Source organism: Copadichromis virginalis, linkage group LG20 (assembly GCF_057382275.1).
Source record: "Copadichromis virginalis isolate Kocher_CV1m ecotype Utaka linkage group LG20, C_Virginalis_male_GT1.1, whole genome shotgun sequence".
Taxonomy (NCBI): domain Eukaryota; kingdom Metazoa; phylum Chordata; class Actinopteri; order Cichliformes; family Cichlidae; genus Copadichromis; species Copadichromis virginalis.
The window spans coordinates 19,918,004-19,940,722 of record NC_140637.1 but is presented as its reverse complement, the minus strand read 5'-3'; the positions used below and the strand labels follow the sequence as shown (position 1 = coordinate 19,940,722).

The 22,719-nt window shown below is 41.7% G+C and overlaps 1 protein-coding gene across 1 annotated transcript; it reads left to right on the top strand.

Moving 5' to 3' along the window:
• The first annotated feature begins 903 nt into the window (after positions 1-903).
• On the top strand, positions 904-22,435 carry rbm38 (RNA binding motif protein 38). Its single transcript, XM_085444077.1, has 4 exons — positions 904-1,185; positions 2,635-2,758; positions 5,988-6,042; positions 20,913-22,435. The coding sequence occupies exons 1-4, from the start codon at positions 964-966 to the stop codon at positions 21,262-21,264; spliced, it is 753 nt and encodes a 250-aa protein (XP_085300203.1). The 5' UTR covers positions 904-963; the 3' UTR covers positions 21,265-22,435.
• Positions 22,436-22,719: the final 284 nt, after the last annotated feature.

Here is a 22,719-nt window from a genome sequence, read left to right as displayed (position 1 = left end):
TCCAGCGCATGCATGTTAATGAAGTTACTCAGAATGGGGAACTATTGGGTGCAGTGAATTGCTTCACAGCGCCGCCAGCACTTCTGTGGAGTGTTAGTTTGGTTCAAACAGTCAGGACAGTTAGAGCTTTTGTAGTGGGTGAGGAACTTGGCATATTTTAGCTTAATCGAGAACAAATTTCCTTAATAGTATTTTATCTTGTAAATTATACAGTAGCACCATTTTTGGCTGCTTCACTCGCGGAGGCTGGTTTTGTTAAAACCTTAATTGCGAACTTTAGTTCAAAATAATTCTTCCTTAAAGCCATGCTGTGGGAATCTTGCCATACGAAAAAGTCCAAAGTTTTTTACAAACTGCCGGTTTTATGTGTATTTTTGGTTAATTGTCATTCTCATCACTGTTTTCCTCGCACCAACTTTCTCCGAAGCTTCAAGTCAAACGCATTCTCAGGCGCGCACACGATCCGGTTTTTCCTGGAGACATTTGGTCCCCAAATTATCCGGCTGTTCCGTTTCATCATTTCACTGACCAAGTTGGGGGTTTCCTCTGTGTGTGTGTGTGTGTGTGTGTGTGTGTGTGTGTGTGTGTGTGTGTGTGTGTGTGTGTGTGTGTGTGTGTGGCGGCAGGGGGTAGGGTGGAGCAGGAGGAGGGATGCGCGGATAGGAAAAGACGCACCGCTCGTCTATTGGACCAGAAACAGAGTGGGCGCATGTAACCGCCTGTCCAAGCCTGGAGACTTTGCCTTTTTTTTCCAGGGACGGGAGACAAGAGGGTCCAAGACAAGTACACATCTAAAAGCGGTATATGTGAGGCAACCGGGGGCTGCGAGTCAAGCCATGGACGCGCTGTTGGCGTTATTATAGGCTGTCGGTGACCACAGAGCGTAAAGTTTCCGCTACTGTCGTGTTGTGTTTTTTGTTTTTTCCTTTGTGTTGCGTTTTTTTTTCTTTATCTTCAAGCCGCATGAGTTCACCGCTGTTTTTAGGTCAGCTGGTCGGGGTTCCGTTAGAGATAATGCACCCCACCATGGAAAAAGACACAACTTACACCAAGATTTTCGTCGGCGGGCTTCCTTATCACACCAACGACGCTTCACTTCGGAAATATTTCGAGACTTTCGGGGACATCGACGAGGCAGTGGTGATCACGGACAAACAGACGGGAAAATCCAGAGGATACGGCTTTGTGAGTCAATCTAAGTTCATCTGCCTTTTCTCTGCTAGAATCAGAGAGCAACTCAACGCATGTAGAGTGAATAAACAAAGCAAAAAAGAGCGTTTAATTAAGGTTTTATCAGCAACTTCCAATCTAATTAAACGGAGGGCGCTTAAAGCACAGTAGCCCACGTCTGTTGTAGCTGCTAATCAGTTTAAAGTGACTTTATCTTAATAGTTAATTACATTATTCTTATGTTTTTCATCGGAACCTTTTTTTAATGTGTGTGTCTCGGGCTTGCACGCTGCAGACACTGCCACTTTGTTCAAGCAGGAGCCATGTGCAGCGTGTCTGGTGGTGACAGTCACATGCCAGAAGCATGAGAAGCAGGTTATAACTTATAAGTGTGTCATCAATTATCTCCACTCTCCCCAAGTACAAATGGAAGCTGGAACAGACACAAAACAAGGACACACACACCCACACAGATACACTTGAGTTGGTAATAAGCTGCTGCAGCTGTGGGCAGATGTCTGTGTCGTCTGTGTGTTTGTGTTTGTGTGTGAGAGTGTGTGTGTGTGTAGGGTGGGGAGACGGGGGTCCCTGGACTAGGAGGTGTGACATGTCAGTTGGCTCTGCAAGATAAGGCTGCAGCAGTTTCATGTTGACTTCCTCCCTCACAGCCCTTCCCCCCTCTGCCAGGTTGGGTTTTGGTTGTTTGTCTGAGTGACTTTGAGTTAATGTGTATTGAACTTCAGATTATCTCTACCTACTGCGCAGCCAATGAGCTGATCAGCTGAAGCAGCCATGTGTTGAGCTCCCCCCCTCCCTTTTTTGAGAGTTGGGTAGCAGCGTGCTCATTTCATACTTGACGTCTCTTTAGAGGTCTTAATTCTTGAACCACAGCGATCTAAAAACTATTCACTGCTTTATGTTTGCATAAAAGTCCAGAGTCTGATGCTGTAAAATGAAAGCAAGCATAGCTGTTTTACTTTCACTGTTCCACTTACTGGCAGTGGAGCCTGCAGCTGTGGTTCTGCATTGTGGTGTAACTGCACTCTGTGTGTGTGTGTTAACCTGTATCACCCCTTCCCAGTTTCTTTCTGCCCACTCCTCAACTCAATCCCTCAAGGTAGATTCTAGCATTTCATCCTTGGCAGGCCAGGGTGAAGGAAAAAAAGTCTGCCTCCTACACTTCAACCCACACCAACACAGCTGAAGCTCCACTGGCAGCTTTAAAACACACTCATTTCTCCTTTCATGTAGTGGAGTCAGTGTCCTGTCCTGCAAAAAAAGGAAGAAAAAAAAGATTAAGGAGACGAGGACAGAAGCATCCTCAGGGTCACCCCTCTGTGTTGCTTCATCCGAGTGCTCATGCTGGCATCCAGACTGTAGAGAAGCTTTCATGCGTTGCAGTTTTGTCGGTTTAAGAGATTACATGAGTGGTCTTAATGTGCAATGCTGTGACGCTGTCTACAGGTGACCATGGTGGACAGGGGGGCGGCAGAGCGTGCGTGCAAAGACGCAAACCCCATCATCGACGGCAGGAAGGCCAATGTGAACCTGGCGTACCTGGGGGCGAAACCTCGCAGCTCACAGTCAAGTAAGCATCATTAATCTGCGTCTATTTTCTTTCTTCAAAAACTCATCAAACAAGAGGTAGCACCGAGCTTCTTTTTAATCAAATGCTATTTGAAGGTTTGAAAAGGTGAGCTTTAAGTGAGTGGTTTTGGTGGTTTGGTGAGTATTTAGAGCAGTGGTTCCCACAACTGGTGCATGCAACCACCGGCAGGGGAAGGACAACCAATAAAAAACATGAAGTGAAACTCATTTGAATAAGTGTGTTTTTTAACATTTTTTAAAAAACAAAAAACTAATTTGCTGATGCCAGTGTGAAATTCTAATTCGATACTTTTTTATTGGTAAAGATTGATAAAAATTGTGGAGGTTAGACGTGACTTTCTTGACGTTTCAAGTTGGGAATGGCACAAAAAGTTTTAAAAAATGCTTATTTAGAGCAGGGGTCCTGCAACCACGAGAAACAAAAATCTTAGTTGATTTAAATTTGGCTCTTATCGTGCACCTCTGGATGACTTTGAGTGCTGCTGCTTAAAAAAGTAGAAAATATTGCTTTGTGGAAGTGCAGTTTGGACCACTTGTATTTGCGCATCTGAGATTCACTACTGGCTTAAAAACTTCTTGAATGTTTTTAAGGATTTATGGCACCAAATAAGGTATATGAGGTTTCCACAGTGCACTATCACTAGGCTTATTTAAAAAATATAATTTAGTAATTTGAGGACAGTATGGTCGCGTGTAGGTGAAGACCATCACCTCATAGCAACCAGCCTGCTGAGGCCTGCATGATCTCTCTGTTCTCCAGCATCCTCCCACAGTACAAAGATATGCATGTTGGGTTAATTGGTGATTCACCGTAGGCGTAAATGGTTGTCTGTCACCCTGTGGTGGCTCTGTGACAGACTGGCGACCTGTCTCGGATGTACCCTCTCCTACAGCCTTTGACCTTGAATTGGATTAGTGGAAAAAAGGGATATAATGTAGCAAATTGACAGGCAGTGGCTTCTAAAGACTTCAACGTGGAAGAGATAACATGTTTGAGATTTACAGTATAGTAAGCCACAACAAATACTTAGTTTTCTAGATTATATGGGGGTGGGGGCAGAATTAGTCAGTGACAGTAGCACAGGGGAACCTTTCTGAAGCCCATGTAAGTGGCTGACGGTGTTTCATATGCAGTCTCTGCTCTTTTTTGTTTTTTTCCCAGAGACAAACGTTCCCCCATATCCATTCTGTTACTTTCAGGAATCTTTCTCTAGGAATTTGCCAACATTCGTAAGTCCTTATACCAACGCTGTGGTTATTAATTCTCATACTGAGATGATGATTGTTATTCTCTCAGTGAATAAAAACTTTCAAAAATTGGAGAAAAAAGTAGCCAGAAATCTACAGGAGGCGTCTACAATGCTGAACAGGCCAATCACAGTAGCTGCGGGCTGATTCAACACGACATGTAGTTATGTTACTCGGGAGGTGCGCGTCAGGCTACGTTGGAGGTTTTGGTTACGTCGTAGGTTACGACTTAGATTTCCCGCTGAAGCATAAATTGGGCATCACTTCAAGAGCAGACACTGTTTATCAGTCGAAGCCTTGAGTGCCAGCTGAAGACAAGCAGCTGGCACTCAATGCTTGGGTACCAGGTGCCAGCTGAATAAATTCATTCACAAGCCACCGTTCTGTGGATGTTGACGAACACGGACGTTACTGAAAGAATAATGTGAATATGATAGATCATGAAGGTGAATATCGCAGCCTGTGATAGTCTGCACGGAAGGCTTGGAATAACACTTATTTGCATGAAGACCCTGGTTATGATCACATGTCCAGGGTACGTGTTGGCAGATTGGGAAACTGCATGTTATAAACATGTTATTCAGGTTTTACCTCATTCTGTCACAGCTTGTAGTTAGCAACTACATTAAAATAAAAAAACATAATAGGGAAGTATAAAGGAAGCAGAATATTGTAAGCCTTAAAGTGTATTGTTACTTTTAGTTTCCTTTACTGAGAAACTGAATCCAGCACACTGTTTGTCGTGTGAAATGTAAAAAAGCTGCAGGTAGACAATCAAAAATCTGGATACTGTTGAAATATGAAGTCTTCTTGTGTCCCATGTAAACAGCACATTCTGAATAGGATCAGACTGATTTACAGTAAGTGTGCTTCTAACCAGCTAAAGGCCTTCTACGTTGTTGAATGAACAAAGGCAGCAAATGCTCTCAAGCAGGCTTCAAATCTTTACATATTTACATTTTACTGAAAGGGATGTTGACCCAGAGCTTTGTGGAGGACAAGAGAAATCACAAAAAATATAAATATATGCTTAAATGTGACATTAGTTGGATAAATCATGGACGACCACTGGCATGCTCGTCGCCCCAGCCAGCTGCTTATTCCCACCATACATTCGCTCCTTGTGTGCTTGAGTTTACGCACAAGCTTTTGCGCTGCTGGGCTTTTTCAGAGATAACCACCACCGCACATGTTTTGTGCTTCCCCTTCAACATCTGGGTGCACACCAGACCTTGACAGCAGCTCTCCCTCACTACTCCGTTTAAAGCGTGCTGGCTGAAATGCCATAGAGTGTAGGTGTGATTGACAAACAGCGGTGCCAACAACAACTGACTGTGTGTCCTTATTTCTGGGCGAGGGCTGCGACGCAACTCCCCAAGCATGCAGCTGATGGGAGATGGCAGCGCTTGGTATTTTGTTATTGTGTGCGAGAGTAGCGAGAGAATAGGAGAGCGGGGAGAAGGCGAAAAAGAGCAAGAAGGGGACGGGACTGTTAAGAGCAACAAATAACAGTGTGCCTGTCTCCTCTTTGTCCTGGCGAAGGAGGAGGGCTGATGAAGTCATGTCAGTACAGTAAAAACGAGGAATGGGAAGGAATAAATAGCTGCAGGAATGTAAAGATGAAGTCAGAGGAGGTGCAGAGAGGAGGAGGAGGAGGATACATTTCTCCTTTCTTACTCAGTCTCAGCTGATTCCCGATGAAGTCTGGAGGCAGGGAGGTCACAGATGTTTGTGAGCAATAGAGTGCATCATTATTTGTATGAGTGTGTATGCTGGGGGAATAACAGTCGGTCTGTGATACTCCCGTATACATGCTAACCTCTGAGAGAGAAAAAAACAGACAGAGAGGGAGAGAGCAGCTCTGTCCTTGTCTGCCCGTCTCTTCTGTTGTTTGTATAGCCAGTAGCTAAAATATCCCGCCTTACCGCTGCCTCCCTCTTTGTCTTTGTCTCTGTCTGCAGGTCTTTCTGTTGGAGTTCAGCAAGTCCATCCTACGTGGGCTCAGAGGCAGTATGGGTAAGACGGGGAAGAATCAATACCACTGTTTCCAACACTCTCTCTCTCACTCTCTCTTACCTGCCTCCTCCTCCTCAACACAATACATTTCACTCCTCCGCCCTTGACATTTGTGAGCACTCGCTCCTTTTCTGCACTTGGGTCTCGGTAGTCGCTGGCACTCTGCAGCGCCTCCAGAATGTATTCGACCCTGTGCCCGTTTCTATATCGGTGCACTGGCTTTTGATGTCTTCTGTTGTCTCTCTCTCTCTTTCTGGTCCATTAAACCCATGAGAAGCTCAATTCCGAATTTCACTCATGCATGAGTTGGGCTTCACTGAGGCAACAAGCTTTTTAGTCAAACTTCCCCCATCCCTTCTTTTTCTCCCACTTCCACACACACACACACACACGCTTCCTCACATTTGTGCACACAGAGGTCTCATTGCATCACCGTAGTGCCACTCATGAGTCACTGTGTAGTTGTGTAATAGAAAGTGGTGTTTTTAACACCCTTTAAAAACCCTGAACATGATCCCAACTGGCTGCAAGATAGAGACTGTGGCAGGAAACCGGAAAAACAAGAGTCTATAAACATGCAGGTGCTAACATGTTTACTGTGCTCACTGCAGTTAGCTGTGTATATGGATACCCATAACAATCAATAAAAGTTTAATCTTGGTTGTTATGCTGACCCTCGATGTAGGAGAAAGGCAAGTGTCTGTCATCACTACATATAGCAACACCAGTTCCTTCTAGTTAATGGAGGCAGAGATATTTTATGTGTTGTTATGTTATTTGGTGTCTATTTAATACAGCAAGCTTGTAGGCAGCAGCATTTATTACTGCAAACAACATGAAGGGCAGTTTGCATCCCTTTTTTCCACCGTGATTCTGACGCTGATGACAGACTGCCTTTATTTGAAGTGTGAATTTATTGCCACAAGGTGACAAGACAGCAGCATTATAGCGCAATAGTAGTGACACAATAAAATATCCAGTGACACAGCGTGAGTCAAATGTAAGCACAAATGTAGCCTAGGCAGTGTTTTCCCTGAAGTTTTAAGTGTAACACAACTGCTCAACACTATTTGGTCTTCCTGTCATATGGAGTGAAGCTAGCAAGCGCTCCAGTGATGCTCGGTTGAGTTGTTTACTTTTGGCTTGCACAACACAAACCGCTAACATGTCCTCATAACCCTAGCCCTTCATAATCTGGTTTTATTTAATGGTTTATGTTTGCCTCAAATGTTGAAACAAGTTTGCTGTTTCCACTTCCACCTTCCACTTCCAAAAATTTAGGTAGCTCCCTTTTTAAGCACTCCTGCTCTCCCTCTCAGACATGTCTGGGCTTTGCTTTTGTGCGTGTTAGGGATGTTTAATCTATGGCATTGCTATACCATTGGTATCATGAGATGACACTTTTCATGCTGAAACATTGTGCTGGAATTATTGTGGATGGTACGCTGTGGCACAACCCTAGATAACATGCAACAGTTAGCGCAACTAGCATAATCAAACGCTGCAAACATTATTACAGAACTTTCCATGTTTGACAAGATTACTCTCTCAAAATTCACACATCTTGCAAATAATGATTAAATGATGCCACTGCAATTGTGTCCATTTAGGTATTTGCCTACTGAAAGAGTTTTTAACCAACACAAACATGCTACCCCAGGACAGGAATAGGAGAAGCGTTAAAAAGATGGGGAAAATACAGTATGATAAGTACAGCCAGCAGCTGCACTAAACACTTTTAAGTATTTTTAACACTCGGTTTCACTTTAATTTCCCTTTAAGTAGTTTATAATCTGTGTGGATGTTTGCACACTGATGCTTCAGCCCTGCACCTGATCAGAGGTGTTGTTTCTTATGAAATATTGTACACTTTCACTAAGTCAGGAAAAAGGCCTGTTTTGCAACTGGTTTCCAACGTCACGGTGTATGTCAATATCTCATGTATCAGAGTACAAAGGATTTAATGCCAAATTACTAAAGAGATGAATGGCAACAGATGTATCGTGCTGGTGAGCTGGTGCTGGTTTCTTGGAAAGAATCAAACCTTTCTGGGTTTGTGTAATTCACGGGTGACAGACGTTCTCATTCAGTGTCCCAGAGTTTCAGTGTGAACAAGAAAGGAAATCTTAATGACTCAGTTCCTGAGTAAAACAAGGGGGGTGACACATATCATAGACTGCTGCAGACAGTAGAGAGACGGTGCAGGTTGAACCCAGCTGATGTGTTGTTGTTGATGACTGGATGGATGACTCTTCTTCTTCTTCTGTCAACACCTACTTAGTCTTGACTCAGATGTTTGGTGTATCGCCGGTGAGGAGGTGATCTTAGGAGAAGATGTTACCAACTGTCACAGTTGTTGATTTTGTTTTGTGTGTCTGGCGCTGCTATTGACTTTTTGAGCTTCATTTCAAAATCAAATAGCTGCTATTTTGGTCTTTGGCTGTCACAAATCTGAAGTTTTAGCGATGGGATCTTCTATATTTTAGAGGTATTTTAAGGAATTTACAGGATGTAGCGTTTTGGAAATGATCTCTTCGCTCTGATTTTCTGAAGGCTGACAAGTTCCGATCCTGCGGCTACAGAAAAGTCCATTAAAAACCTCAACTGTTCTGAGTGCTATTAATATTGCAGTCCTCAATTTCTGAATGAGTGATGAGGGAATTGAGGCTGACCCAGATGAGTCTATGAATGAGTGATGAGGGGTTGATAGAAAGTCTCCCAGAGTGCGAGAGGAGATTTGACGCAGAGGGAGTCTTTTGTTAATCTCTGCTTGCAGGAAGAGTCACAGTTTGACACCTCAGACTGAAGAAAAACAGCTGAAAACATCACCTGGCACAGCCCAAAGGCAAACACAAACCACAGGTGGCACTTTGTTTGTTAGGGTTAAAACACCTCCAAATTCAGGCAGTGTGTAATGCGTGTGTGTTTTGCAGGTGGCGGTTTAATTTGCTGAGAAACTATTGGGACATCTGTGAAGAAAATAAATGAGACATATGAGGTGAAGCAAGAACACTTTCTGTTTTCTGTCAGTATGAACTGAAACATTGGATTAAAAAGCACATTTGTTTGGTCTGTTAACAAAATCCACCAACAGGTAATTTTAAACCTAATTATCGAATTATACTTTTTATTTCACACTGTGGTGTAAAATACTAAAACACAGTCAAGGTAAAGTCATCTTACATATCAGGACATAAAACATCATCTGGCCCTTGGCATCTCTTAAAATTAGGTAAGTGCAGCCTGTGAAGAACAACAACATGTCATACTAGATTGTGTCATTATTTATTCAACACAAACTAAACCAAAAATGCAGAAGCAGTGTGTGAAAAACAAACAAAGCACTCCATGATTAAATAGATAGAGCCACCTTTATCAGCATAACTGTCTGTTGCATCACTTTATGGAGATTTGCAGACTTTGACTGGGCTATTCTAGAGTTTTTGGTGTGTTTGGGATCATTTTCCTGTCGCCATCACACAGACCAATGTTTAGGTGTTGAACAGATCCCCTCACGTTTGACTCTAGAATACCATACAAGAGTTCATGGTCAACTGAAAGGTGGCTGAAATGTTCACAAGTCCTGTGGCTGCATAACAAGCCAAGATCCCCCCCGGTCTCTAAATGTGACAGTGTGCATCATGGCATCTTTGGTCTCGTCTGTTCAAAGGACATTGTTCCTATTGTGTTGTTTTCCGATTCAACTTTGAAAACCTAAGCTGTGTTGCCAGATTCTATATAGAGAAAATGGACTTTCGCCAGGCATGACTGAGGCATGTAGAGTCTGAGATGTAAATCTTAGTTTTTTTGCAGTTTCTCTGAGCATTTCACAGTTGGATTTGTTGTTACGTTCACTCCTGGGAAGATTATTGGCACATTATGTTAACACACATCTGAATGCTCCAGACCAGCAAATTGCCTAAACCTTTGCTTTAATAGAGATGGCGAATTTGCTGGAATGTCCAGACCCTGGAAAACTGGCAGCAGCCTTGAATGTTTGCCACTTGTGAATAATCTTTTCCGCTGTAGAATGATGGACTTTTAGAGGGCAGCAACAACTGCTTCTTTAAGATCACTGATGATGCCTTTACTCCTTGGCATTGTGTTAACGCACATCTGAACACTCCAGACTGTCAAATTGTTAAGCCGCTCTTACGTCCGTCTTGTAATTGCTATGAAACCAGTAAGGGTGTACTTAGTTTTTCACATTATGTCATATAATAGCAGTTTAATATTTAATATTTTACAGTTAATCTTAGATTGTATTTACTAATTTTAAGACCTGCTATGAGCCGCTTATATTTTATAGTTTTTTTCTATTTAAAGCATTAGATTTGAATGAGGGCATACTCAAACCGACGACCGGATGATACTCCAGCTTACCAAACATCAGATCAATGAAAACTACTGAGTGGGCTTTTATTTTGAAGAGTTGCTATTAAAAAAAAAAAAAAGCAAATTGTCACAATTGAGAACTGAAACTAGCAAATGCTGGGCTGTTTTTGTGTCATAGCTGACAAAGATGACTAATTTCTGACTAATATTGTTGGTTTGGTTTAAGATATCTCAGCCTGTTCTGCTTTGATTTCAACCACCCAGGTTTTTTTAATCTCATGTGTGCAACAACTGTGTGCATGTCAGTGCTGAAAAAAAGTGAAACAAATACATTCGTTTTGAGCATTCCCCTCTGTTTTTTCCTCTCCAACACTCTAAACAAAGTTGAGTTTCATTGTTCGAGGGTGTGTTTAGGGAAAAATCTGTTGCAAAAGAAGAAGCAATACCAGTGTCTGCCACAGCGTTAACCTCAGGAGGTCTCAGTGCACCACAGCTGCAGGTTACTGCCTTTTTCTCAACAGGAAACTGTCTATTTTTGAATTACTGCTATTACCGCTAACGTCGATTTTTATCTCTTTGGTGCAGATAAGAAACCAAATCTGCTGTTTGAGGAGGGCGTTCTGATGAATGTAGGATACCACTGCTACTGTTCTGAATCCACCACAGTGAAACAAGCAGACAGAAGGAGACTTGAGCTAATATTGACTCTTTAAACAAATGTGAGAGAAGTTGTTTAATCTGGAGAGCAGTTTTGACAGAAATTACATGTTTAAACTGGGGATAAATAAACCTTGCAGCCTGAGTAATGTCTAGATTTTTCAGTTTCTTACGTGCAAAGGGCACATCTGTCCCAGCTCAGATCTCTGTGCTCCGAGGCTCGATGTGTCTGTGACATGATCAGTATGACTGCAGTCAGTTTCAAACATTTCTTGGCTGCATGAAGGACTTTTATTTTAGGCTCAACTAAAAGAAATAGTCCAAAGTTTAAACAGGGTCATGCTGTTGAGAAAGAACAGTAGCTTTTCCAGTCTTTAATCACAAGATAGTTGGGCATTCACCGTTTTTCACTTTAACTGAGGGTGTCTTTTCTCTCTGATTATAAATCTAGGACTTGTTTTCCCTAACTAATGATCTTCATATTTAAATTTATTGAACTGATTGGGATCTTTTTTGTGTGTGTAAGATGTTGCCGTTGTCACAGTTTCTTTTTTATTCTGCATTTTTGCATTTGTGTATGCAAATATACACTTTGTTAGTTCCACCCATTCAACTAGTTGATAATCAGCCAATCATATGGCAGCGAATCGGTGCATTGAGGCAAGTAGACATGGACAAGACAAGCTGCTTGAAGTTCAAACATCGGATCAAAATGAGAAAAAAACAAAGGTTATTTAAGTGACTTTGAACGTGGCATATTGGTTGGTGTCAGACAGGCTGCTCTGAGTATTTCAGAAACTGCTGATCTGCTGGGATTTTACCACACAAACATCTCCAGGGTTTACAGAGAATGGTCCAAAAAAAGAGAAAATATATCCAGTGAGCACCAGTTCTCTGGGTGAAAATGTCGTGTTGATGAAAGAGGTCAGAGGAGAATGGCCAGACACCTTCAAGCTGATGGGAAGGCAGGAGAGAATCTTTAAATGCATATCACCAAGTCAGCTAGCTCATCAGCTAAGAACTGGAAACTGAGACCACAATTCACCAAAATTGGACAATAGAAGATTTTCAAATGTTTTGCGCTCATGCTTGTGCAACAGACAAATCTGCTCCAACTTTGATTGTAATTGTGATAAAATGTAGTTTATAATTTATTTTTGAATGCACTTTCATTAGAATTTGAAAAAAATGGTGAATTATTGTGATTTATTAAAACAAATAACCAGTGAGTCAAGGAGGCTTCAGTGATAAGAAATTATGCATATTCCTTTAGCAGAAAGGTTATTCTTATCATTTTAAGTGGTAAGTGGGGGTTTGTCAACAAAGTCCACCTATAAGCACTTTTAAATGTCACTAATTAAAAATTCTGTAAAAGCAAAAACAAGGATCTATGTGCCAGAATGACAGCTCCCTTCCAGTGATAAAAACCTACCAGGTGTGTTTCAAATCAGACTATTTCTTGGCTCAGAGCAGTAACTTAAACAAGTTCTAGCATGATAATTACGAGCTTTAGAGGAGCTAGTGGGTGAATTTTAAAGTTAATCAGCGGCTGGCCGTCATTTCATATTTAAGGGACAGATATGAAATTCTTCTCATCTAACTCAGTGCGAGAAAAGCAAACAAACATGTTTTTCCCAAACGTCAAACTACTAGACATAAGATTCGTCTAAATATATCCCCATGCCTTTTGTTGCCCCCTGTTCCCACTTCACCATCATCACTGTGGGGCTCCCAGTGGGCTTTCTTCCTTTGTCTGCTCACACAAACTCACACAGTAAACAGCAAATATCAAAAATAAACTCAAACAAAGCGCAACTCGCTGTCTGCTGCTTTGGCATATTTGCTTTAAGTTTTTAGAGGACAGAGGACAGACTGATGCCAAATGTGGCTTTGAGGTACAGCTGAGTTAGGGTGGAGGGCTGTGGGGGAGCATGTTCTCATATGAGGGAGGAGGGCAGGCGTCTGTCGCCCATAGCCGCCTGCTGTCTGCCTTCAGCACCCAGAAGCTGCAGCAACATCGATGCGGTTGCTTGGCAGAAGTGAGATTCTTTTTTTTTCTGCTCTTTAATTTCTTTTAAGTGAAAATAAAGGAGGGTGAGGGAGATGGATGTGCGGTGAGTCTATTTAAGGTGGAGGCGTGGGGGAAGGGAGGGGGGACTTCCTGTTGAAGCAGTGGAACAGAGCAGTAGAGGATGGGAGGAGGGGGTGATAGACTTAAAGCACACCTGTGGGTGGATGAAGTTGTGGCTGGGTTCAGTGAAGCTTCAGGGTCGTGTGATGTGCGTTTATTATAAAACGCTCCTCAATGAAACATCAGGAAATCAGTGAACGGCCTCAGCGGGCGCCAACGTGTCGACTTGTTTAATATGTTCACATCCGTAACTCCGTATCTCTCCCTGTCTGATTTTCTTTTCCCATTCTTCCTCTTGTCTTCTTCCCCCTTTAAATAATCCTTCTTTCTCTTTCCTCTCAGTCTGCAGTCATCACTCTTTCTCTGAAGGGGGGTTTAGGTAGACGGCGAACCCTCAGGTGGATATTTTTCTTACCCAGGGACCCAATTAGGAGCGACACCTCTGTTGGATGAAAAGCCTCATTTAACAAAAAATGTAAAGAGATGGTGTTGCAAGCTTTTCAGAGCACACAGAGCACAGTTGTCTGTTAAAAGATGACACATTTTGATCTCTGATTGCATCTTTTTCCACTTCTTCCACATCGGGTTATGTTTTTTTTTTCTTCTGATGTGCATTTAAGTACTAAAGTCATCTTCCCATCCTCTGTCTCCCACTGATGCCTTGATGCTGACAAATAAAGTGCATAAAATATAGATCGAGGCCAGTTTTTAATGAGCAGTGACTTCGCATTTCAGGCTAAATCAACACTTCTGTGTTCCTGCAGGCGCCTCACAGCAAAAACCTGCCAACCTGCCAGAAATGTGACAAGAGAAAGGCATGTCTTGTGTTTGCATCATGTAAAGTAATCCTATGACTGCTCAGAGCTACAGCTGCCACCGTCAGACAATTAACTGATTAGCCATCCACTGATATTGATTCATTGTAAATTACTTCCACTTAGTTGTGAGGATTTGCTGCTTCTCTGTGGTTTACATAGGGGTAAACTGAACATGCAAACAATTTAAAACAAACCACTGTGAAGACTTTAATGGGGATTGTACTCACCCAGAAGGTTATTCTAGGAAATTGATGAAAATAACTATTGGTTTAAGTCTTAATCAGAGCAGAAAAAGCAGAAAAATAGCAAACGTTGTTCTCAGTGAAGTTCCCAATTATGGTTGTGAAGCTCCAGCTGCTATAAACAACTATTTAAAATATTCAAAATACGCTCACTTCATTAGGTATACCCATTTAACTGCTCATTAACGCAAATATCTAATCAGCCAATCATGTGCTCAGTGCATTTAGCCATGCGGCTATGAAGAGACGACATGCTCAAGTTCAATCTGAGCATCAGAATGACAAAGGTTGTTGGCGACAGACAGGATGGTCTGAGTATTTCACAAACTGCTGGTCTGCGGGTATTTTCCTACACAAACATCTTTAGGTTTTTCTGAAAAAGAGAAAATATCCAGTGAGCGGCAGTTCTCCAGCTAAAAAAATCCCTTGTTGATGCTAGATGTCAGAGGAAAATGGCCACATCTCTGGACAGTAACTCAAATAAACAAGCACTGTAACCAAAGTGTGCAGAAGACCATCTCTTGAGTGAACTGCACATGAAGCTGCAGAAGACCATACCATGTGCCGCTCCTGTCAGCTAGAATGGAAAAAATGCTTCCTCGTCTGATGAATCTCAGTTTCTGCTGTCACATTCAGAAGGTAGAGTCATGGATCCATGCTGCCTTGTATCAACGGTTCAGGCTGCTGCTGCTGGGGATTTTTTCTCGGCACACATCGGCCACATAGGTTAAAAGCTTTACTTCCACGGCCTACCTGAATATGATTGTCAACAGTTGCTTAAGTGTGTCTCCACAGTTCATTTTAGCTCTGTGTCAACATTAGAGAGCAACCACAAATGGTCTGTACTCTCTCATTTATCAACATGATGAATGTCAATCACTTTATGTGCACACATCTGCAGACACTGGCCTGAGGAAGCAAGATTAGGGACTACACATAACTTAACAGCGAGCAGTTTCATTCATAACAGGTTTTCTCAGTATTACACTGAGAACCAGCTACATGTATCAACACAGAGTAATCTATAAAGGAAAAGTTATAAACATGTATTTTGAGTTAAATATCTTCGATATCTTCTTTATAACCCTTACAAATGGGTACATTCACATTAAAATTCTGAACAATTCATTGGATGTGTGTTTGAAGTAAAATTTTTACATCATTTTGACAGTTCTGAACATTTTCTTTTCTTTATGGATAAATTTGGGCTTACTTTGAAAGAAGCCATGGCTTGAAGGCAAAAAAAAACTGATGTAACATCCTTTGAAATCTTGAAATCAAAAGCAAACGGGGACCTGAAAGCTCCTTATTTACTTGATGATTATATTTGATGTCATTAGGAAGCTGACAAATAACTTCAAATGAAAGCTTTAAACCTGGAAAAAGTTAAAGCCGTTAAAGTATATAAATGCAGGTCCGGAACAGGATATTTTGAATGTTTTTTTATTCATGCAACAAGTGAACGTCAGATGGAAGTGAGATGGCGTTCATTAGACTGACATGTGCAGGATTAAAACTCAGGCGTGAGATGGGTTGAAGTCAGGAGACGTTTCCTTTTTTTGACATTTTCTTCTCCGTGTCAGCCTTATTTGAATGAATCAGATTTAAATGTCTTGCTTGCTGACATGTGAGCTGAGTGTCCGGCGCTGATGTTGGCCTTTCTATCACTCACCCCCCCTCGAGCTGCGTGTGTGTTTATCGACAGAGGACGGAGGGTCATGCGTGTGTCTCTCCATGAGTGTGTGTTTGTGTCTTTGACTGACTCACTCTCCTCACTTCTCTCATCTGTACTATTATAAGCGAGGCTGTCCTAAGGCATGAGGGATATGATGGCTGATCCTTCACCTCTCAGCATCGCTCGTTCCTCGTCTAAGGAGTCCCGACCTTGAACCTCAGCAACAACAAAAAAACCCCTCAAAAAACAAATAAACCCCTTTATGGATGTTTGGGTTTTTATTCTCTTTGGTCAGTGCATCCTCTCTCTTTCATGGCGCTGCCTGGTTTTGAGAAAGGACAGCGAGGGGGAGTGCAGAAGTGGAAGATGGCTGTGAGGGAGCGAACCCAGAGAGGGGAGGGAGAGCAGAGTCGGTGGAGGTTATTCTGCTCTCATGGGTCTGTTAGTGAGTGCACACCCATGCAGCTGCGCCAATTAGTCCTGCCATGCTTGAACCCCCCCCCCCTCCCCCCACGACACACACACTCTTCTAAGCTGCTTAACTAACTACACACAACCTGTTAAGTGTGTGCATATATTACGTTTCCTGCGTGTTCACTTCTTCGGGATGTGGCGTATTCGACTGTGTGATTCAATGTGCGCGCTGTAATTTAGAGTTTGCGTGCCTGTCTACGTCCCCTTTGAGTTTGTGCGTGTTTGTGCGCATGTATAAATGTGTGTTTGACAGTGATGCGATGATGCCAGGCACGGGGAGAAGAGAGGCGAGGCACAGCTCCCACTCGTACGATGCCACTGTCACATTGGATCAGTCAGGCCGGTGCAGGCAGGCAGCGGCACACAGCCGTGGGAATGACACTGCACTTCTGCTCCGGGGGGATACGAGATGGGATAGAGAGGGGTCGAGGAGGCAGGATGCTGCTAGCTTCAGCTTTGTTTTGACTTTATATGTTGTTGAAACCGTGCAGATGATGATCTTCGTCGTGCCAGCCAGAACTTCAGCAATTTTGTTGGCCCTTCCTTCCTTCCTTCCTTTTTTTTAAAAAATTGAGTAAAGTTTGTAAAAAGTTACCAAATCAGAATTTTGTAAGACTCAAATCAAACTTTAATGATATTTAATAAATTATAAACTCATTTTTTTCTTTTTAATTTAGTAATGAGTTTTTAATATTATAGAAGAAAAGGAATGGTTTTCAGGGGTTTTAAAGAAGCAACAGAGTAGAGGAGTCACATATTTGCAATTTATAAATACACCTGATAAGAAAATATCCCACATTTTTGTGGTTAATGTTTTAACAGTGCCTGTGTATGCATGACACCAGGAAGCAGGAATAAAAGCCAAAAGACCAACTTCAAAAACAGGCAGTGGCCTTAAACTTAAAGGCTGCCAGTGAGGACAAACAGTGAAGGCAAGGTCCAAAAACTGGCAAAAGGTCATCTGTGGGAAAGTACCAATGAACACAAGAAAAGAAAAAAACAACCCAAAACCCCACAGGAAATCTGAAAAGCCACAGGTGGAACACAGGAAGGATATACACTGAAGAGGGTGGCTGGTTAATTTGAAATACCCGTGAAAGACAGCGCAGATGAGAATAATAATAAGGGAGGGAAGGATGGAAAACTAACAAATCCAAAACCATGAAAATGGTCATGGACAGTCTCGTAGTCTCAAGAAGCAACTGAATTACAGACCTCAGAATCAGTTTCACTTATACTGCCTTTAGTGGTATTTTATTTACCCATCGTTCTTCTTTTGGTCCTTTTGTCCAGTTCAGCCGCACAACTAGTTAAATAAAAAACAAAAACAACTTTCAGAAATCATGAATCAGCAGTAGTTGAAAAAAAAAATATCAAATTTTCTTTCTATTGCCTACACCAGCCAATCAGACTAAGCCTGCAGCTATCTAGCATTAGAGCTCTGGTGATGAGGGGGAAACAGGTTTGTGGATTTTGTTTAGCGTGACCAATCAGAGGGCACGATAAGTTAAAATAAGTTCAAAAGAAGAGTTCAATTTGATTAATGCTTAAAATGAATATATGGATGCTGTATTTATACTGGCAGCTATCCTGCACATACTGGCGTGTGTCTGTGTGTTGTGTATACAGCACAGTGGCTGTGTGCAGACTCAGTGTTTGTTGTGTAATCACACCTGATCCCTGCTCGCTCTCTCTGTTTAGGGGTAAGCAGGAGCAGCGGCAGACCGCCTCTCACTGCTCCGATCACCTGCTCAGACGCAGTGACAAGGTTACTGTCAGGTTAATGACTCTGACTGCAGGCTGTAGTGTTAAACACTGTCATGTTCTGTTGTTTTTACTTAAGCAGCGTAGCATAACCTAGTTCCTTTGATATGATCGCTGTTGCTTTTGCCAGATGTAACTGAGGATGTTCAGGTTAAGTGGGCAGCCTCAGGCAAGGACATGATTGAATACAAGAGGACAGTGGAGCGCTTTTTTCTCTCATTATTGTTGTGGCTCCAAGTGCAGACAATCTCATACCATGCATCTATTGTGGCAGCTTGTGTGTGTGTGTGTGTGTGTGTGTGTGCGTGTGTGTGTGTGTGTGTGTGTGTGTGTGTGTGTGTGTGTGTGTGTGTGTGTGCACAGGTGTCAAATCCAGAAATCATATTTTGGAAGCAAAACAGATTTTTTGAAACATAAGCCAATCCCGATAAGAATAGTTTATTGCAATTTAGTGTTTCTTACCTAAATGTTTCATTAGGATCAAAGCGTCTTTTTTTTTTTTTAAACCTTTTTCAGGCAGTGTGCTAATTAAACTTAAACACAAGGGAGGCGATCTATTTTAAGGGAGCAGAACTGATAATTGCTTTTTAAGGAGGAGGAGAACCTTTTGTAGGACTCAGTATTTGGGGTATAGAGAAAATGAGCATTTGCTAAAGAAACTGTGAACGTAGAGCATCTCGTATTACCATCGCTTTAAAAATCAGACCTCTCAGTGATATACAGAGTGGCAGCTCTGCACACATATTTCCCTGATGTTGCCATTGGATATTCAGACAGAAATGGATGTTGTCAGGCCTGTGTGTGTGATTTTTACGACAATCTTTTAAGTCTCAAGAGGAATTTCAGCTTCATCTTTTGTCTTTGCTAACCACTCTGCCCATACAAAACATGTACTGACCTACATTATTTTTATTGTTTTTCTCTATATCTTAATGGTTTTTTTGGTTATTTGTATGTTTGTTTGTTTGTTGCATGAAAAAAGGTTTTAAAATTGGCAGAAAAGACCCAGAAACTATAACGTTATAGGCTAATTTGAGACATCTGCACTAACATCAAGTGCAACTTGTAGGATATACATTTAAAAAGATATAATAAATAAGACTTAACGCCAAGCAAAGCTACATGTCAGACCACACACTGACTTGCATACAAATTACATAAGTTAGCATGTGTTTGTAGTACGTGATGCTAATGTATTTACAGTAGCAATGAAAAACATGCTGGATTATTTAATTTTTAGCATTAGCAAGGTTTAGCATTTTAGCATGCTAACATGCTAATATCAACTGATTTACAGTAGAAGCCGAAATAATTATAATTTCCAACGCAGAAACTGAGGACAATAGTTCTTAAAATGTCATTTAAGTTTCTTTTCTAGCACCTACTGTGGCGTACAGAGGAAACCAGGCTGAGATATGAGCTTTCTCTGGGCCATTGATTCTTTTCTTTTTCAGCCATGCTGTTGTAGATTTGCCAGTGTTTGGGATCATTTTCCTGTTGTATGACCCAATTTGGACCAAGCTTTAGCTTTCAGGCAGATGATCCTACATTTGAGTCTAGAATACTTCGGTATACAGAAGAGATCGTGTTCGACTCAATGACAACGTGGTGTACAGGTGCTGTGAGTGCAAACAACCCAAACCATCACCCCCACCACCACCGTGGTGTGCTTGACAGTTGAAATGAGGTGTTGATATGAACACAGGGCGGTGCTGATATGCTGTGTTTGGTTTGCTTCAAATATGGTGGTGTGCATTGTGGCCAAACATCTTCACTTTGGTCTTGTCTTTCCAAAACTCTTCTGCTTTGTTCAGAAGCAACTTTGCTGCCGTGTACTTTATGGGGAGAAGAGGCTTTCTCTTGGCAGAGTCAGTCAAACAAATAATACTTATTCAGTCTTTATCTGATTGTGCTATCATTAACTTTAACATTTAACATTTAACATGCTAACCGATGCCTGTAGAGCCTGACTGACTGCACTGTATCGTCAGACTTTGGAGTGAATTTGATGGGACATCCACTCCTGGGAAGATTGTGGCATTTGGTTGACATACAGCTGAATGCTGCAGACTAGCAAACTACCCAAAATTCTGCTTTTTAAGAGTTTCTCACATTTATTGATGATTGATTTATTGATCAAATGCACTTAATTACACGCACCTGGCACATACTCTCCCTCTTATCTACTATGAAAGCAGTAAGGCTGCAAAATTCCATAAAAACTTGCTTTTTCACATGACTCCCAAAGAGTTCCCCAAAACTCTTAAACCCCAAAAGATGCTGTTAAACAGGTATGAGTGATCTTAACAATAAACGGTAATGAAACAATAAATAAAGACTCATCAGTTACATTTACAAATGATATGACAATTTTCAACAAAGTCCTACAGACCTATCCTTGTAACAGTTGTGCTTCAGTCAGTGTAATTTTTTTAATGATTTCAGTGATTGAGTTTAAAGAATTTACTGAAAGATCATGAGAAAATGTGTGTAACATATTATATGTTTATATATAAACACATTAAAAACGAGAAGTCCCACGTTTATTTTATTATGTGTGCTTTAGTGTTAAGCATATTAAGTGTATATTTCTGTTTTTACTATAGAACAATATGGTAATTGATTTCTTGACTAAAAAATTAATATTTATATGATAAATAATTGAAATGGTAATAGAGTTGCAATAATTAGTAATTTAATTACCGTTTTGTAAAAACCAGATAATGAATTACTTAATATTTGCTAACCAAACATGTGTTTCTGTGTCCCTCCAGGCTCACTCAGCAGTACGTCTACCCCCAGACGTTCCTCCAGCCCAGCCTGCTGCTCCATTCTCACCTCAGCCCGACAGCAGCGGCTCTCACCTCCCCTTACCTAGACTACAGCCCCGCCTACACGCCCTATGCCTCCACAGGACTGGAGCAGTACCCCTACACCCCATCGCCGTCACCCTCCGCTGGCTACCTCAGCTACACCTTCTCCCCCAGTACGCCAGCGCCCACTATCACAGCATCACCAACCCCTCCGGCTGCCATCCATCCTCCCCTAGCTGCACTCACTGCTGTGTCTGCTGCACCGCAGGCCTTCCTCCACTACCCTCTGCACCAGCCAGACCGCATGCAGTGAGCAGCTCTGAGCATGGCTGCAGCTGCTGACTTGATGATTCGAAACAGCGTGACTGTTGACTCGTGACATCATCAGGATGAGACTAGAAGTGGAAGAGAGTGTGATATAATCAAAAGGGCTTCTCAAGAGCACTCTAGTTCCTGTTTTTTTATTATTATTGTTGTTGTAATAGTTAAAGAAAACGTTCTATTACTATTGTCATCAGCATACACTCTGAATGTTTTTCATCAGTGGCAGCACTCAGAGACTGGAATTAGACGACTGGTAATTTTCTGGATGTTTCTCTTGCTGCTGAGTTCGGAGGCAGTCTGACTTCGGGGTAAAGACAACGAGAAAATATGTTTGACATGATGCTGTGGCTGCAGTTTTTCCAAAGGTACTGAGCTGAATGCTGGGCTCTAGCCAAGCTGGGAGTCAGTTCCTCCTTCAGAAACACAGCTCCAATTACCTCCTCTTCAAGGTTAACTTTCTGTCTATGGCCTTAGAGATCTGTCTCTGTACTTAGTTCATTTTGTCATTTTTATTAGTCTCACATGTGAAACAAACAAAATGTTTATTGTGTTCCCTTTTGTTTGTTTTCTCCACTGCTGGCAATTTGTTATGTAGTAATTACCACAGAATATGCAATATTAATGACAGAGGTGGAACATTAATAAGGTAGACAACACTGGTGTAATATTTTTGTGTAATGCTACTGCTAGATTGTCACTCTGAGATCGACTTTCTTAACACTTCAAGCATATTAGCCATCACATGAAGTTCCTGTAGCTGCTTTGTAGGCTTTCTCAACTTTTGCAGCAAAAGCATCCTCGGAGTCGGTCTTTATTCAGTTACTTAGGTGTCAATACAGATCAGGTAAATGTATTTGGATGTGGATGTCCAAAAGTGTGTGTATGTCCATGTTTGGTCTCTGTGAGTGTCAGCGAGTGAGAGACATACGGTATAATGCAGTATATGCTGGTGTCAGGTCTGAGCTTCTTTTCTAGCCTCTTGTACTGATCAGAGTTGTTTCTTTGTTTTTGTTTTTTCCTCGAATGCAGAAATCAGAGAGATTCTTTAGTCGTGATACTGCAGTTTCCTGGTGCCGCCGCATCATCTTAGTAGTCTTAAAACAAGCCATACATCACATCTTAAACAAATATGCAAAAATAAAATGAATATTTCTAAATGAGATGTGCTATCTTTTTCTTAAGCAGGTCAAATCTGAGTACTTCTGGACAGTACATACACCAGCAGCATGGAAAATTTACATTTCATTATGTCATTGAGCTGCTTTACACTGGTGAACTGGAAACCCGCTGAAGGCAATAGATTTTACAAATATGTTAATTGCCTTTCTTACAATGAAAAATCATCAACCTTGACCAGCCAATCACAGCCAGTAGAGCCACTAAACAACACATTATGTCTTGCTTGTTTAGCTACATTTGGCCTCAAGAAAGCCTGCCTTTTTCT